Source organism: Ictalurus punctatus, chromosome 21, assembly GCF_001660625.3.
Source record: "Ictalurus punctatus breed USDA103 chromosome 21, Coco_2.0, whole genome shotgun sequence".
Lineage (NCBI taxonomy): Eukaryota > Metazoa > Chordata > Actinopteri > Siluriformes > Ictaluridae > Ictalurus > Ictalurus punctatus.
Window position 1 is genome coordinate 20,215,001 of NC_030436.2, and position 17,500 is coordinate 20,232,500.

Consider the following 17,500-nt stretch of genomic DNA (forward strand, 5'->3'; position numbering starts at 1 on the left):
TAAGTTTTGGCAGTTTATATGCAGAATCACAGCTCACTGCCTACTCAGACTCTCTCTCTCCCACACACACACACACACACACACACACACACACACACACACAGAGTTGCTGTAATATGGGTCAAGGCTGCATCTTTTTTAAGCTTGGAGCAACTCTGAGAGAATCTATAAATTTCTCAAGGTGGATTTTCTGCTCATTTCTTCGAAATATTTCAGCAGGATCTCGATTTCCCGAAGGATCGGGCGAATCCACAACTCGTCTCCTCAGTAGCCCTTATATATACAAAACAATCTGAAATACAGAGTAAATCATTTCCAGGATCAAAGTCACTGTGTTTCTTCTTTCGAGATGATCGCTGACCTGATGTACGGGAGGTCGTTTTGATAGACGACTTCTGAAACGTGAATTGAAAAAGAAGAAAAAGAAAAGAAAGCTTTACCTGTGAGGCCACGCCCCCTTCCCACGGACATACGGTTGCACGTTGAGCGTCAGCGCGCAATCCTATGAGATTAATAAAGGTCATTACAGCAGTACACACCATTTAGGCGTTTCTCACAAACCTGGTGCTTGGACCCCAGCACTCGCTGCTCCTACTGCATGTATGTTATACTGTAATTTCAAACATTCTAATAATTTTTTTTAGAAAGACGTAAGCTCCGACTGGACAGTTTATACACGTAGTGCATCGTGCATTAATTTACTACTGTCGTTTTATTTCCCCTCCTGCCTCGTTCTGATTGGTCGACTGCTGCAGCTTACACACAAAGTAAAACAAACACACTGAACAAGGACACGTTCTTACAGTGGAGTTTATTTTATTTAGGAGGACATCTAGAAATGACATTAGAAATCTCTCACACACACACACATACATATATATACATATTATATATATATATATATACATATTATATATATATATATATATATATATATATACATATATATATATATATATATATATATATATATACATATTATATATATATATATATATATATATATATATATATATATATATATATATATATATATATATATATATATATATATATATATACACACACACACAGATAGACAGACATTAGCAAAAAGAAAATCACATACTCCAATCACACACACACACACACACACATCTTGCATCTACACAACAAAAGTAAGATGATGACAAAACATAGTTTTGGAAGTCTAGTCAGAATCTGAAACATTTTCTTTCCTCATAACACTGATTACACCGGGCGAGACCGGCACGACCGTCCTTAAAAAACAATCCCTCGTGTTCAGAGCTCTGATTGGTCCAGCGATTAAAAAAGAAATGGTGAGGATCATCCGAACTGTCCGTAACCTCCAGGATGAGTTTGTCTTTTTTCTTTGCGCTTGCTCTGTAGTCAGGGATACGCACGTTTTGCCGAGGCGTCCGAGGTGTGTTCACTAGCACCGGAGCGTTTCAGGCTGCTCAGGAGTGCTGTCTGTTATAAATCAGGGTGTGTTCACTAGCGCTAGTCTTTACTGTTTTGTTTTCACAATCCGCAGAGCGCTCAGGTCGTGGGCCGGAGTGTGTCCGCAAGCACTAGTCTTTATAAGTTGAAGTGTGTGTGTGTGTGTGTGTGTGTGTGTGTGTGTGTGTGTGTGTGAGAGAGTGTTCACCATCTCTTGTCTGTGGGGTGTGTTCACTAGCCATAGCGTTTGTGCCAGAAAGTGCACAGTGATGTAGTCCAGTACTAGATTTCATAAGCATCATATTCATCAGTGCTAGTTTTGATCAATTCAAGTGTGTTCACTAGCACAAGTCTGTGTAAGTACAGTCACGGGATGTTTTTGTAAATCTCACGAGCTCTCGTGTTTCTCTGAGCTAGTCATCCTAAGCCTAAATGTGTTTGAGCTGTGTTCAGAGGTCCTGGTTGTATTGGTTTGTTCACTAGTTCTTAGAGAGTTTATCAGCACCTTTTTCCTAAGAGAAATTGCCAGCGCCGGTGTCGGAGGGTCCGGGGGCGCGTTCACTGGCGCTTGGCTTTGTACGGCCGAGATCGCTTTCTTCGGTCCGGCTTGCGCTGTTTATGCAGGCGGCCGATGCTCACGCCCTGCCGCCTGCGCACGGAAATGTTCTGCTCCACCAGGCTCGCCAGCATACCTACAAACACACACACACACAGGATTAGAGGCAGCGAGCAGCATCAGAGACGGACAGACTGCAGTTTTCACTTCCACCAGCTGGAATTAGACGATTTATTTATTTAAGAGTGACTCATGTGGCTTCTTCACGCTGCTGGGAAAGACCCTACCTCAATGCTAATGACTTATCACTGCACTGTAGTACTCGTCTCTGTGATGACTTCTTCACTAGCCTGAGTCACAGTCAGAGAGAAAGAACAAGGGACAGATAGCGAGAATGTGATGCAGTTTATTTTAATCTTCCTGCAGAGCAGTGGAGAGAGAGAGAGAGAGAGAGGGAGAGAGAGAGAGAGAGAGAGAGAGAGAGAGAGAGCGAGCAAGAGAGAGCGCGAGAAAGAGAGAGAGGAAATGGAGGAGATGTGAAGATTGAAGACTGTCGCCTACACGAGCCGACTCTACCGCTTTTAAAACGTGTGCTCGCACGTGCTGTAAAACTGATGCTCTTCAGGACCCTGACGTTACAGACGTGTTTCAGAGTTTATTCACTTTTAGATTTTGTGTATCTTAAATGCTTCGAGCTGATTAAGCAGTGCCGATTTTTCCCCCTAGTGTTGTTTAAAACTCCATTATTATTATTATTATTTTACACTTTTGATTCAAAATCTCACACGTTTTGGTTACGCGCCTGCAGTCTGACTCTGAAGTTGCGTTCACACCAAGGTTATAACCGTAAACAAACGACATAACGAAAACTAGGTGTGGAAAAACACTGCCGTTAACCGAAATGGAAATAAAAACGAGGCACTACAATAAAACCGATAACTAACTAAAACTGTACTGTCTGTTTGCAAAACTAACTGAAATAAAATACAATCAGAGTAAATGTCCCTAGTTTTGGTCTTTGTCAATGTCTTTCACAGAGCAAATATCTTTCAGAGTTGACATTTCCGACCGGGAACCCGGAAATGACGACATTCCGGGTCAGACTGAACACAGCACAGTCCGTGCTCCTCGCCTGGCATCACGGCGGCACCGGAAGTCAGAAGAAAGCGGCAGAGTCTTATTTGGGATTGCTTTGAGTACGACTGTGTGTCAGGTAAAAGCGCGTGTGCTGCAGTGGAAGGCGGTGAAATATGTGGACAATTTATTAAAGGGAAAAATCCCACGAATTTCAAAGTACATTTGAGAAGCGCGCACAAGGAGGCTAACCTAGCTTACCTTAATACGGTAAAGGAGAACGCCACGCCCCCCTCCCCCGAAACAGAAGCTGACCCCGGTACAGAGCGGGGCAGCATGACGGAGACGACCGCAGGACAGAACACTACAGCAGAGCTTCCACCGCAGAGCCCATAGCTGCTGTAAATACGCAGGAACTCCACAAGCGGGAGGAAGCGCTGCTTCATATGTTTATGGAAACTGGGAGATTCACACAACTGTGTGAGTCGACTGCCTTCAAAAAGTTCTCCACTTTACTCGAGACAAAGTTCAACACCTGCAGCTGCACGAGTCATCAGCCTTGTTGGGGCTGAGATGGATACGGCGAAGCAGGAATGAAGAGAGGTCATTAGGGATGAGGGAGCTGAGCCCGTGTGCGGATGGTTGGAGAAAGAGAGGATCGACGGCATCTTTCATGGGTTTGTCAGCTTATTTATGCCCGGATGTACATTTTATGTGCTGCTGGTATTGCTGAACACACATTTCTAAAACTGTATGATGTTTTTGTTGAGTTTTTAATTACACAATACTTTTTCTGGCCTTGACAAATAACCCATATTACAAAAGACTAAAACTAATAAAAACGAAACTAAAACTACGCATTTTCAAAAAATAGAAACTAAACGAAACTAAACCAGCAAAAACGCTTTAAAAACGAATCACGACTGAACTGAATCTGAAAACAAAGTCAAAATAAAAATAAAAACTAATGGAAAATGCAGAACCTTGGTTCACACATAAAGCGACCGGAGACCATGCGTTTTCAGTGAGAGCTGGCGACTTCCGGCGACACAGATGTGGGCGTGTCCAGCGCGGTTTGCTTTAAATGCGCCAAAAGGCCATAAGCTAAGTTAATTGGAAGTCTGTAATAAAGGTTAATATTTGTGTGTATGTGTGTGTGTGTGTGTACCTTCCTGTGCCAGCATGGAAATGAAGGTGCAGATGAACTCATCGTAGTTATGGGTCCTTCTCTGGTCATCAATCTGCACACACACACACACACACACACACACACACACGCGATCCTTATTACTTCACTATATTCAACTGTGAACAGAATCTAATCTGAAGGAGTACCGTGACCAATGCACATCGCTGTAAGCTCGCTTGCTGTTGGGGATTTAAAAGGCAGGTGTCGGAGCTCGGACCTTGTATTTCTTCCGTTTCTCCACCTCCTCTTTCAGATACACCTCGTAATTGGCGATATCGGCCTCCACGCACTTCAGCAGCGCCAACAACTCCTACAGCGGGGGAAGAGAAACGGAAACGGCCATGATGACACTGAGCGGTTACGACACGCAGCGGACACGACTCAAGCTCCAGCGGTTTCTTTTTATTAACTCTTTTACAGCCTCGTGTTGACCCCGTCCCAACTGTTTTGAGACGTGTTGCTGCCATCAAACTCAAAATTACTTTATCTTTTCCTTAAAATGGTGCATTTCCTCAGTTTAAACATTCGATATGTTTACTACAGTCTATCGTGAATAACATACGGGTTTATGAGATTTGCAAATCATTGCATTTTGTTTTTATTTACAATTTTTACTTGTATGATGTTTTTATTCATTTTTAATTTTTGGAATTGTAGTAATAATAATAATAATAATAATAATCCAGACTCTCTCCTCACTTTAGGAGTGTATTTCTCCCCAAGCGGCTTGGTGAGTGCCTCAGGCTCCACAAAGTTCGGCGTCTCCGCTCTCGGCTTGTCTTTGCTCGTCTCTGCGCACTCTTTCTCCCGTTTTAGCTCCCGGGACGCTCCTCCTTTCCCTCCATCCTCCTCTCCACCCGCACCTCCTCCCTCCGACCGGTCACTCGGCTCCTTACCATCCGCTCCGCCTGCCTTCTTCACCACGTCACACACCGCGTCTGTGTGCGGAGGAAGGACAGTGGGCCTTATTATTCTGTACATTACTCCTTTGTGTGTGTGTGTGTGTGTGTGTGTGTGTGTGTGTGTGTGTGTGTGTGTGTGTGTGTGTTGTACCTGCACTTGGCAGTGTGTAGATGGTTCCGTCCTCTCTGAGCTGTAGCTGAGTGGAGCTGATCAGGGCTCCGAGCTCTCGGACGGCGCGGTTGTGTCGAGTGTCCAGTCTCAGCAGGACGTCGTCGTCTCCGAACAGCACGCGGCTCAGGTGGCAGGCCACGGGGCTGGAGGGTCGAGTGGCAGCCTGCGGGACGGCAAGAGTACCGAAACTCACAGAACCACCCACTGCTTTAGATACTCCTCTCTCGACAACGCCCTGGAGCATCTTAAATAGTGTGATATCAAAAGCTAAACATAACGGCTCTGCTTCTAAAAGGTACCGATGATTTAGAAAGAGCGGTGATGAGCGGTGATAAGTGGTACCTGCGAGCGCGCGGGAGACCTCAGCGGCGAGTTGAAGGCGCTGCCGATCTCGGAGGCCGTGTCCGTGCTCTCGTTGCTGGGCGTGGGCGAGGGCTGGCAGGCGGGCGTGATGCTGATGCCACCGGTTCGGCCCTCCGTGCGCACGTTCAGGGCGGAGGAGCCGGGCATCGCCGTTGTTGCCATGGTGTCCTTTCTCTCTGCCTTTTTGAGTCTCTCAGCAAGCATGTTCAGAGCCAGCTGGCCCTCCACGCCCGAGACTCCGCCTCCACCCCCACCAGCACTACTCCGGGCCACGCCCCGTCCACGAACACCCGCCTTTTTGCGGAACCTGTTAAGCAAAACACAAGAAGCTTGATCATAAAGCGATAATTAAAGACACACGGCGCCTCCCCCTCTCTCCCCCTACCCCTCTCTCTCTCTCTCCCTCCCCCTTCACTATCTCGCTCCGCCCCCCCCCTTCTCTCTCTCACTTTCCGCACCTGTCCTCCTCTTCATCCTCATCTTCATCCTCATCATCAGAGTACGGGGCTTGAGGGGGTCCAGGGGCACGAGCACGAGCCACTCCTGCAGCCAGGTCCTCCTCCTCCTGCGCGCACACACACACACACACACACAGAGAGACAATTAACACCTTACACAATAATAAAAATAATAATAATAGTAATAATTTACAACAGCATTCGTCCGGCACTAGCGGCTCACCTGCATGGGGGACTTTGCGTAGTTGTGGTTGTCCAGGAAGGCGGGCAGGCGCTGAACGACAGGGTTGGGGCCGGTGCTGGCGCCCCCTGGAGGCAGAGTAGGCGGCTTCACTGCGGCTTTGGGTTTCTCTGAGGAGACGGACGCTGCAGGAACACTCGCCACCTCAGCCGAGTCTACACACACACACACACACACACACACACACACACACACACACTTTCCATCCAGACACTAATGGAATGTTTATGGAATTTCAGCTGCTATTCATTAAACACCAACACACAAACACATACCTGTGGGTGGAGCCGCAGCAGGTGCTACCGGTGTATCTGACCCCTCCTCCTTTTTTACAGTAGCGGGTGTGTCCTCGGAGGAGGAGTCTTGCTGCTTGCGTTCCTGTGTCGTGTCTGTTTGGGATGCCCTGATCGACTGGGGAAAAAAATAAATAAATACGGTAAACCTGGAGGGCTTCAGGAAACACTACAGGTACACAAACACTAAACTACGCTACACCAGCAGGGGGCAATGGAGGGCTGCTACGTTAAAAGAATCGAGTGTAAATAAATAGCCAAATAAACGTTTGTTATTTATTTTTCCTCCACCTGCTGCAGTCCTTCCAGAACGATCTGCCGATTGCGTTTGAGCACCTCCAGCCTGGACTCGTACTTCACCCTGCGGTCAGGAACCACCGCCATCAGGTTGAAGCGGATGTCGTGGTACGGCTCGCTGCAAGGGGTGGGGGTGGGGGGAACATGGGTCAGGAAACATCTCGTCTGTAGGTTCGGGCTCTCGACTTAAACGTAATTTAACCATATCCATGGAAACGAGGTGGAATAAGAGGCATGACCATGTTGGATATATAGTGTGCTATACAGGGTAAAGGAGGCAGTATTTTGCAGATTTAGGCTTTACCACACACATATAGTGGGGTGTCAGGGGCAACATGAGACGTAAACAGTGGCTTCACTTATCTTCCCCACATGACTGACTGAGATGGACATCAAGACACTCAGTACGTTTACACGGACAACAATAATCCACTATTAACCCGATTAAGATGATACTCTGATTAAGAAACTAGCATGTAAACAGCAATTTTTAATGACCTTAATCCGATTAAAGTCATACTTGAATTAAACACAAATGGAATTAAGTACTCCTGTGTGGAGTAGTCCTGGTTTAGTCGCATTATGGACGTGTATTACAGACTTGTACACACCTTAATGACACTACTAACGTCGTGTGAGAGTTTTCACCGCATTGTGCGACAGGACACGATCACACACGGCAGCACTCAACCGTTTTACGGCGAACAAGAGAGTACGACTGCGTCCCAAACCGCGTACTTACCTCCTATAGGCCTGTAGTGGGGAGAAATACATGTATCTCGGCTACTATATAGTAGGTAAGTACGCGGTTTGGGACGCAGCCCACGGCTTCAAGCAGTCGTCTATTAGCACGTACAGCATGACAAATAATTAACTGCACTTGAAGCGTTCGTAAAAAATTTCAATAAAAACACCCAAAACTGTATACGGTACCATAACATAGATGAACTGTATGTAGATACGTGAAATTCTGGAGGGACGTCGGACGGCGTGGCGCGGTGACGTAATGACGTGTGCTGTTAATCGACCTATCTTCTATAACATGTAAAACGGGTACATGAAAGGAGTATTCTAAAAGCGACTCATGTAAACACCTTAATCACATTATTATCTTACTCAGAGTAAGGTCAATAATTAGATTACTGCTGTCCATGTAAACGTCGTCAGTGTTTGACACAGAGGAGTGTAACATCACCCTGTTATGGTGGAGGTGTGTTTAAGAAGTGAGCGCGTGTCTCACCCTGCGGTCGCCAGGCCGATTCTCTCCATAATGACCCTCCGAGCTTTGTCTGTCCACTCCTCCTCCTCTCCCCAAGGACCTGCAGAGACACAGAGACAAAGAGAGAGAGAGACAGAGAGAGAGAGACACAAGTACTGAGACACACGGACACAGACACAGAGAGATGCAGGGACAGGGACAGAGGGACAGGGGGACACAGGGACTGAGTGTGACTGTGTAAGAGCTGACCGTGGTCAATGGGGTAGGCTTTGAGGCCGTCCAGCTCGAACAGTCGGTCTTTAATGGGGACGTAGCTGACGAAGTGGAAGGCCTCCATCGTCCTCACAGCACTGATGCCGTTCTGTTTCTCTGGCAGGTGCCGTGGCTCGGGCCTCCAGAGAACACAGTCAGCAGAGAGACATGTTTTACACTGTGATTAATAAGGTCCTGTTTAACTACGCTACTGACACCTGCTTCCTTTCTCTCTCTCTCACACACACAGCTCACAATGTTTTCAACTTCAGGAATTTTTAAGGCAAATCTACTGTACCCTACTGTACTCCACTGTACTGTACTCTACTCAACTCTACCGTACTTTACTGTACTGTAATCTACTCTACTCCACTCTACTGTACTGCACTCTACTGTACTCCACTCTACTGTACTCCACTCTACTCTACTGTACCCTACTGTACTCCACTGTACTGTACTCTACTCAACTCTACCGTACTTTACTGTACTGTAATCTACTCTACTCCACTCTACTGTACTCCACTGTACCCTACTGTACTGCACTCTTCTGTACTCCACTCTACTGTACTCCACTCTACCCTACTGTACTCCACTCTACTGTACTGTACTCCACTGTACCCTACTGTACTCCACTCTACTGTACTCCACTCTACTGTACCCTACTGTACTCCACTCTACTGTACTCCACTCTACTGTACCCTACTGTACTGTACTCCACTGTACCCTACTGTACTCCACTCTACTGTACTCCACTCTACTGTACCCTACTGTACTCCACTCTACCCTACTGTACTCTAGTGTACCCTACTGTACTCCACTCTACTGTACTCCACTGTACTCCACTCTACTGTACTCTACTGTACCCTACTGTACTCCACTCTACTGTACTGTACTCTACTGTACTCCACTCTACTGTACTCTACTGTACCCTACTGTACTCTAGTGTACCCTACTGTACTCCACTCTACTGTACCCTACTGTACTCCACTCTACTGTACTCTACTGTACCCTACTGTACTCCACTCTACTGTACTCTACTGTACTCCACTCTACTGTACTCTACTGTACCCTACTGTACTCCACTCTACCCTACTGTACTCCACTCTACTGTACTGTACCCTACTGTACTCCACTCTACTGTACTCTACTGTACCCTACTGTACTTCACTCTACTGTACTGTACTCCACTCTACTGTACTCTACTGTAACCTACTGTACTCTACTCAACTCTACTGTACCCTACTGTACTCCACTCTACTGTACTCTACTGTAACCTACTGTACTCTACTCAACTCTACTGTACTCAACTCTACTGTACTCTACCATACTCCACCGTACACCACTCTACTCTCTTTTGTGTCACACAGTAAAATCATGTAGTAACTGTACTCTGCAGATGCTGTACCTGGCATGACTGTTGTGTGCCTTTGCTAACTCCGGAGCATTCCCAATGGCGTAGCCTTTGCTCTGCATACATACATACACACACACATACATACACACACAGAAACTGAAGTGACATTTAAGCTTGAGCAAGACTATTCCAAAATTCATCATTAAGTGAGAGAACAGCAGTATATACACGTGTGTGTGTGTGTGTGTGTGTGTGTGTGTGTGTGTGTGTGTGTGTGCGCATATACACCTCTGGATTGAACCCCTTGGTGAAGGCCTTCATGCGGCTCAGTGTGCTGCCCAGCTCCACCCCGCTGCAGTTCAGGAGCACGCTCAGTAAGGCATGAGTCGCACACGAGTTTGGAATCAGCTACACACACACACACACACACACACACACACACACAGAAACAAAATACCTATAGCATCAATGCATGTTAAAATAGCAAAAACAGCACAAATGGGATTAAAAAAAAAAGTTTAACCCTTAAAAACACTGTGTGAGAATAAATGACCCACTTATTAAAACCGGAGTAAGGTAAAACACGCAAGACTGACTTGGTGAGCGAAGAACATGTCGTTGACGATGTCGTCGTCGATAACCGAGGTCTCGTCCACCAGAGTGGACACTTTCCTCCTGGAGCGACGCTCCTCGATCCATTTGAACAGGAAGATAAAGCCGTACACGGGACTGAACACACAACATACTTACAGCGTGAACATCTCATCTACAATATACTGGTGCTCTGTGTGTGTGTGCGTGCGTGCGTGCGTGATTGTACACTACCTCTGGCATTTACTCTGCAGGTCGTAGATCTCCTCCACCTGAACACCCTTCACACCTGAGCAACACACAAACAACATGTTGGTTACATTCCGTCTCACTCCTACATCACTTCAAATCCAATCATCTGCCGAAGAAACAAGCAGGGACGTCAGCTGTACAGAAACGTTCCTCACCGAAATCCTCCACCAGCAGTGTGAAGAGACCTGAAAACACACAAAGTACAGAGGAACCACATCACTGCACGTCTACGTTAGGTGTCGAACGTTGCTTCTTACATGATCATCAACAGGAGTCTCGATAAGATTTATAATATAACTCTCATAGCACAACCCACGTATAAAACGCAGGGTACAGTAGATCTGCCCGATACAACTATATAACACCGATATCACAATCAATTACACCACAACACACTTGCGATACCACGAATGAATTATTATTATTATTATGAAACCTTTTTTATTAGATTGTTTTAAATGATACAGCTGTGCACTTACGCTTCAAAAAAAAAAAAAAGACAGATTTATACATTTTATTATCCAGTGTTATTTTTTAATCATTAAAAAAAGTTATCCTAAAAAAAAAAGCTAAACGGATTTGGGGTTTTTTTTTATTTTTTTTTATACGCAGCACTACTGTATTGCTGGGAAAATTTTATATTGTGATATATAATTTTATCATATCGCCAAGACTTAGCTTTAAAAAATTTTTTTTAAATAAATAAATAAATAAATAAACCCATAATAAGAGTAATAATTATAACATGAATAAAAATCATTAAAAAAACAACACGAGAAGTCCAAACAGCAGACAGGAAGTGGACTACACAGAGTGGTTTTATAGCCTAATAGCCTATGTAGTGCACATATGAAGACTTTTGGTTTGTCAGAGCTAACTCCTGAGTTAAATAAGTGTCTCAATCAGATATTTTAGTAATTGTGTTTATTTATCAAGGGTACTGTTGTGTTACTGTGGGGTTTTTTTTTTTTTTTTTTTAAATATATCATTTAGAAGATTTATCACACAGTATTTATCCTGTGATCATTACAACCATCATTAACATTTTTGTTTGCTGGTTTTTATTAGAATAAAGAGTTTAATCGTTGTTTAATCACTGGCAGTGTGTGTATTGTAACGGAATGAAAGCAGCGTTCGCTCCTGTTAGCTTAGCTACTTCACTCACCGGGGTCGCTCTCCAGCTCCAGCCAGCCTTTATTCATGATTATTATCTACAATAAAGTCCAGACAGCTTTACAGTTAACTCAGATAAAACGCCATGTCATTGTGTTTACACTCGGAGGGCTCGGAAACGTTCGCTATTCCTGCCGATTACTGTAGCTTTCTTGTAAACACAATAGATTTTTTTTTTTTTTTTTTTTTTTAAATAAAGGATTCCGTCAATTGTTGATTGCGTCATCAACCTGCGACTAACTGTGGTTACGATTCTAATAACGGCCACCATCTAGTGTTGATATTTGTGCGTTGTCGTGATTCTAAATAGTCACCCCTAATCATTTAATACCTAAAATATGAAATATTTTAACACTTTAACTGGTTAAAAGTCCTGTTGTGTATGTGTGTTTGTTTTTACATATTCTGTTCTATTTCTGCAAATGTATATGTTCGATATTCACACATTTGTCCATTAAAAGCTCTAACACTAACAATATGAGGCTTTCTCTATTAGTTCATTAATCTATCTATCTATCTATCTATCTATCTATCTATCTATCATTGTTCTGGGAATGATGGTGAAAACCCAGTCACTGCGTTTACTATTCACATAGTGTCTTAAGGAAATGTTAATCCTTTAACATGTTTGATATGTTTTTTGTTTACTTACTTTTATACGATTTTTATATTATTCGAGTTGTTCTCTTTTATTTTCACTATTTTTTTTTTGTGCTATCATATTCGTCCTGTCGCTGTTATTACTTTATTTACCACATCATCTGCCTATTTTATTATTTTCATTTTCGGTTAGCTTATGCTCTTTTTTTTTTATTTCTCTTTCGAAAGCATTTTAAATGTATGAAATGTGTCATACAAATGAAGTTATTATTATTATACCGCAGGCCCTATAACTGAATAATTAAAAATATATTTAGGGTTGTTGTTGGGGGTTTTTTTTTCTCCAGACAGGAACCGTATGAAGATCGGAACCTTAAGCCGCTAGCTCGTGTTGCACTCCGGAAAGCTTCTGTGGCGCTTATGGAAAACAGTATAATATAGGGGAAAAATAAAAGAATTCCGGTGTGAATAAAAACAGTTTTTTTTATGAGGCTCCGACGCTACAGCGTCCAGTTTCAAGCAGGACGGTGCAGAAGGTAAGACCGCAGATTAAAAACGCACCTGAATGCGAACTGACGAAATGTCCTGCTGCTTTGATCTGATAAAAACCGATCAGACTCATTCTTCAGAGCGGCTAGCGAAGGATGCTAAAGCTCAGTCTTAGCCATTCAGTTTAATTCGGTGTAACGGGAGTTATTAACGTGGCCGTGTTTAAATGCAATCTGGTAAATACATTTTTTTTTAAAAACCAAACTCAAAATACCTCGGACCGGTTTAAAAAAATCAGTGTTTCGACTTCGCCTCCGCCTGCTCTCTTGTGCAGACAATAGGAGTTAGCATACAGGCGTTAGCATACGGGCTCGTCACAGCCCGTGTTTTAGGCCACAGCGCCGCGCGACGGCTGCGTCCCAAATCCCGCCCTCGTCCCCCACTCGAACTCCTCGCGCGTGCTGGAAAGTAATCCGCTTCGCACTACTAGGGTAGTTCACTAGCCGAGCACTGGGAGGGATTTGGGACCGAGCCAGGGGTTGTTTGGCTCCTGCTGTAATGAACGTGTTAGTGGAGAGAGCGGTGGAGTCGGAATTACTGCTGCAGAGCTATGAAGCGCTTATAACGCGTTATTAGAGCGCGTGCTGCGGAGTTATAGCGTGTCAACGGTGATGTTAATGTAACGTTAATATAATGTTAATGTAGCTGCACAGTGAGGTGTGGCTTATGGAAATGTCACTGCCAGGTTATAATATTCCTCACAGTATACCTGCTTATTTATTTATTTTTATTTATTTCGTTTCATTATTTTATTTATTTCAAATATGCTTGTTTATTTGCTTGTTTTTGTTTGTTTGTTTGTTTACTGTAGTGTTGTCATTTATTATATTTGCTTATTATTTGCTTGTTTTTGTTTGCATAGTTTTTTTGTTTTTCTTAATCTTTTCTTTAAAATCTGATATGTGCAAATAAATTATTTAATTATTGTTAACAGCCAATCAGAGTCGAGACAGATGCCTTATTATTATTATTTTTATTATTATTATTATTATTATTTTTATTATTATTATTAATTGTTATTGAAGATGAATTCGGTATTCATTCTAATGATTATAATTGATATAAAATATATCAACGCCTGTCAGGCGTTTGAAGAAGCTCCGCCTCCTGCACCGGCACTCAGGGGAGTGCTTAATATATTTACCTGGACCAAGTTTAATAAAATGAATGTGTTTATGAGAATTGTGTCGTGTGGTTGGTTTGTTTGTTTTTTTCGCCATCGTGAACACATGAGGTGAGAATAAACGAGCACACATCGCCGACACTGAATACAGACCAGTTAGAAGGAGGCGGAGCTACGCCACGCGTATCTCACAATACGGACGTGTTCAGACCCGCCGGTGCGTTACCAACCACATTGCATCAGGAGTTATTTGCATAATTTTGGCCTCATTTGCATATTTCATGCCAGTATTTGCTGATGCCATACTAACATCCTTTTTGTAGTGCACTTGAAGGTACGCAGGTTGCTGAATAGGACAGAGCCGAGTCAGAGAGAGAGAGACGGAGTGTTAGAGGGTCGTGACTGAGATGGGGTGTGTGTGTGTGTGTGTGTGTGTGTGTGTGTGTGTGTGCACTTTCAGCCTACTGGCCTACATTTCCTCAGGAACATGAAGTAAAAGCACTTCGTAACCCGCCTTATATAACTCGCGTTATGTAACTTTTGTTTTCTTTCCTTGTTTTTTTTTTTCTTTCACTCTTTCTCTCTCTCGAACTTAGCATAATAAAAAGTAAAGTAAAACCACTTCTCAGCCTTCTTTGTGAATATGCCTGAAACTGCACATACAAAATAGCATGATGTGGCGTGACGGAAACGGACATGCCCTGGCTAGATTAAGGTATTTAAGGTGGTCTGAATGAGGATGTGTAATTAACAATGAGGGTGTTTTGCATTTAAGGTGGTCTGGGTGAAGATGTGTAGGTAGTGCTCTGAAGATCCAGGGGACGCCATGTCAGAAGAGGCGATCTCGGAGAGCGACTTGGAACACAGCCTGAACAGCGAAGAGGAGGAAGAAGAGGAGATGGAAGAGGAAGGTGACGGAGAGAACGATGCAGACGATGGCGACGATGAAGAAGAAGATGAAGAAGACGACGAAGAAGCAGGTGAGCGGTCAAGAATGAATTAATTACGTTGAATCAGAAGGCAGGTGATTTAGATCTTCTAATGCCTCGTGCCGCGTTTTCTCACAGACCAAGCCGCAGAGGCCATGGAGACGGAGGAGAGGGCGGGGCTGGAGAGCCCCGCCTGCACTTCGGGTTCAGGGAGTTCCGCCCCTTCTTCCAGACCTCCATCGCGGTCCTCGTCGAAGTCTACGTCACGTCCTTCGAGTCCGAACGGGTCACGGGGGGCCTCTGAAGCCACCGACTCCGCCCCCAAGAGGAAGTCGAAGAAGAAAAGTTCCAAACCGGCTAAACCTGCTCACCTGAGGAGGAACATCAGGTACGATACGAGTGATCTGGCTCCTTTAAATCTGTGCAATAGATGTATATGAGAGATACTCGTGTGTGTGTGTAGAACCACGGCGTGAGTGTGTGCTCTGGTGTGTTGTGAACAGGAAGTTGCTGGAGGAGCATCAGCTGGAACCAGGAACTAAAGCGGCACAGCAGGAGGAGCTGGAGAGAAGAAAACGCCTGGAGCAGCAGAGGAAGGACTATCCGTTACCCACTGGTACACACACACACACACACACACGGACATACACACGGACATACACACGGACACACACTACACAGTACTACACTTGCGATCTTACACTTAAAGTATATGGTGTGTTTTTCTTCTTGTAGTAGTGGACTTGCCCTCCTTGGCGACTGTTGTTAAGGGCGAAGTGATTTGCCTGGACAGCAGCGGAGACGAGGGGGAGTCCAGAGGATCCGCACCTCCTCCGAAACCAGCACCCAGAGACGGTATACACACACACCCACCTCTTGGCTAGTTTGTGTAGTTTTAGCTGCTATCATGCGCTCTCTCTCTCTCTCTCTCTCTCTCTCTCTCTCTCACTCTTTCCCTCCCTCTGTGTGTGTTTAGATGTGATTGAGCTGAGCTCAGGTGATGAGGAAATGTTCCACATCGGTGAGGAGGAGGAGGACGAAGACGAGCGCTCTACTTCTCCTGGGACAGAGGAGAGCAGCGGCTCGCACATCAACGACGCCCTGAACCAGCCGGACGCTCAGGGCAGAGTGCTGGTCAACATCAACCACCCGGCCGAGGAGGACGACCTGTTCCTCGCCCCGCAGCTCGCCCGCGCCGTCAAACCTCACCAGGTACACCTCACACTCTCCCCTAATGATGAGGGAGGGGAACGAACAAATCCACCGAGTCCTCTCCAGCTCTTTCGGCGTGAACACGTCAGGAGTGGATGTGAATTCTGTTCAGTTTGCTTGTAAACGTTTAAACTCTGCGTCACTGCATCTGCTTTCGCTCTCCGCCTGTGGCAGATCGGCGGGATCCGTTTCCTGTACGATAACCTGGTGGAATCTCTGGAGCGCTACAAGACCAGCAGTGGCTTCGGCTGCATCCTGGCACACAGTATGGGACTGGGCAAAACCCTGCAGGTCATCTCCTTCATCGACATCCTGCTCCGACACACAGGAGCCAGAACCGTCCTCGCCATCGTGCCTGTAAGACCCTGTACAACCACGCAGCATAGAGTAAACAGGAAGTGACATCAGGTGTGAAGATCGGGTCTCTCTCTCTCTCTCTGTCCGTCCAGGTGAACACTCTGCAGAACTGGTTAGCGGAGTTTAATCTGTGGTTGCCCGCAGCTGAATCCCTTCCTCCGGACACCGATCCGGCCCAGGTTTCCCCCCGAGCCTTCAGAGTGCACCTCCTGAACGACGAGCACAAGTAATTAATCTCGTTACGCACTAATATTTTCACAGAGCCTCTCTCTCTCTCTCTCTCTCATATATAAAGTAAAACCAGTAAATGTTTTTTTATTCTCCTCCCGCAGGACGACTGTGACCCGGGCGAAGGTGGTAGAGGAGTGGGCACGTGATGGTGGCGTGCTGCTGATGGGGTACGAAATGTACCGGCTGCTCTCTCTGAAGAAGAGCTTCGTCACCGGCCGCAAGAGGAAGTCGAAAAAACCCGCCGGGCCGATCATCATCGACCTGGACGAGGAGGACCGGCAGCAGGAGCTCATGAAAGGTTTGTTCCTTCACCACATGTAGCATGAGACATGCTCGCTAGATTCTTCCATTCATTGATAAAAAAAAAAAAAAAAAGGCACGTAAATAACCGCTTGGGGGGGGTCGGGGCGGAGCTTGCTGTACTGAATGTCTCCAATTGGTCAATACAGGCTTTACAGGACACGGCACATCCGAGCAAGCGAGCGCGTTATTGATCCGATCCTGTTGTTTTTTTTCCAGACATCGAGAAGGCTCTCTCCCGGCCCGGCCCGGACGTGGTGATCTGCGATGAGGGTCACCGCATTAAGAACTGCCACGCCAGCACGTCGCAGGCGCTGAAGAACATCCGGTCGCGGCGGCGCGTGGTGCTGACCGGCTACCCGCTGCAGAACAA

The 17,500-nt window shown here is 45.3% G+C and overlaps 2 protein-coding genes across 5 annotated transcripts in view; one reads left to right on the forward strand and one right to left on the reverse strand.

Moving 5' to 3' along the window:
- Positions 1-1,675: 1,675 nt before the first annotated feature.
- Positions 1,676-13,296, reverse strand: bap1 (BRCA1 associated protein-1 (ubiquitin carboxy-terminal hydrolase)). 4 transcript variants are annotated; one of them, XM_017450044.3, is made up of 18 exons: positions 12,988-13,296; positions 10,809-10,838; positions 10,636-10,690; positions 10,407-10,539; positions 10,099-10,218; positions 9,862-9,923; positions 8,454-8,596; positions 8,226-8,304; positions 6,980-7,103; positions 6,671-6,806; positions 6,378-6,550; positions 6,155-6,261; positions 5,676-6,003; positions 5,313-5,577; positions 4,959-5,197; positions 4,477-4,569; positions 4,239-4,311; positions 1,676-2,132 (listed from the first exon to the last, which is right to left on the reverse strand). In XM_017450044.3, the coding sequence occupies exons 1-18, from the start codon at positions 13,046-13,048 to the stop codon at positions 1,999-2,001; spliced, it is 2,355 nt and encodes a 784-aa protein (XP_017305533.1). In that variant the 5' UTR covers positions 13,049-13,296; the 3' UTR covers positions 1,676-1,998. The 4 variants fall into 4 exon arrangements, with proteins under 4 accessions (XP_017305533.1, XP_017305535.1, XP_017305534.1 ...); XM_017450046.3 differs by having other exon boundaries at positions 5,313-5,496; positions 12,988-13,271; XM_017450045.3 differs by lacking the exon at positions 12,988-13,296 and adding an exon at positions 11,819-12,037.
- rad54l2 (RAD54 like 2) overlaps positions 12,810-17,500 on the forward strand; it is a 9,581-nt gene continuing 4,890 nt past the window's right edge. The window contains exons 1-10 of the mRNA XM_053673983.1: positions 12,810-12,962; positions 14,874-15,078; positions 15,166-15,415; positions 15,531-15,643; positions 15,763-15,882; positions 16,004-16,239; positions 16,414-16,596; positions 16,689-16,822; positions 16,929-17,125; positions 17,347-17,500. The exon at positions 17,347-17,500 is cut by the window's right edge and continues 189 nt beyond it. Coding sequence (XP_053529958.1) covers positions 14,925-15,078; positions 15,166-15,415; positions 15,531-15,643; positions 15,763-15,882; positions 16,004-16,239; positions 16,414-16,596; positions 16,689-16,822; positions 16,929-17,125; positions 17,347-17,500 — 1,541 coding nt within the window. The 5' untranslated portion in view covers positions 12,810-12,962; positions 14,874-14,924. The remainder of the gene's footprint in view (positions 12,963-14,873; positions 15,079-15,165; positions 15,416-15,530; positions 15,644-15,762; positions 15,883-16,003; positions 16,240-16,413; positions 16,597-16,688; positions 16,823-16,928; positions 17,126-17,346) is intronic.

What these genes read in the sequence shown, in the direction of transcription:
- bap1 (XM_017450044.3), bottom strand. Translation starts at nt 13,048, where the DNA reads ATGAGTCTGATCGGTTTTTATCAGATCAAAGCAGCAGGACATTTCGTC. An exon ending in CTACACACTGCCAAGTGCAG is followed by an intron (nt 5,198 to 5,312) that starts GTACAACACACA and finishes CTCCGCACACAG; the next exon opens with ACGCGGTGTGTGACGTGGTG. An exon ending in AGAAACGGAAGAAATACAAG is followed by an intron (nt 4,312 to 4,476) that starts GTCCGAGCTCCG and finishes GTGTGTGTGCAG; the next exon opens with ATTGATGACCAGAGAAGGAC.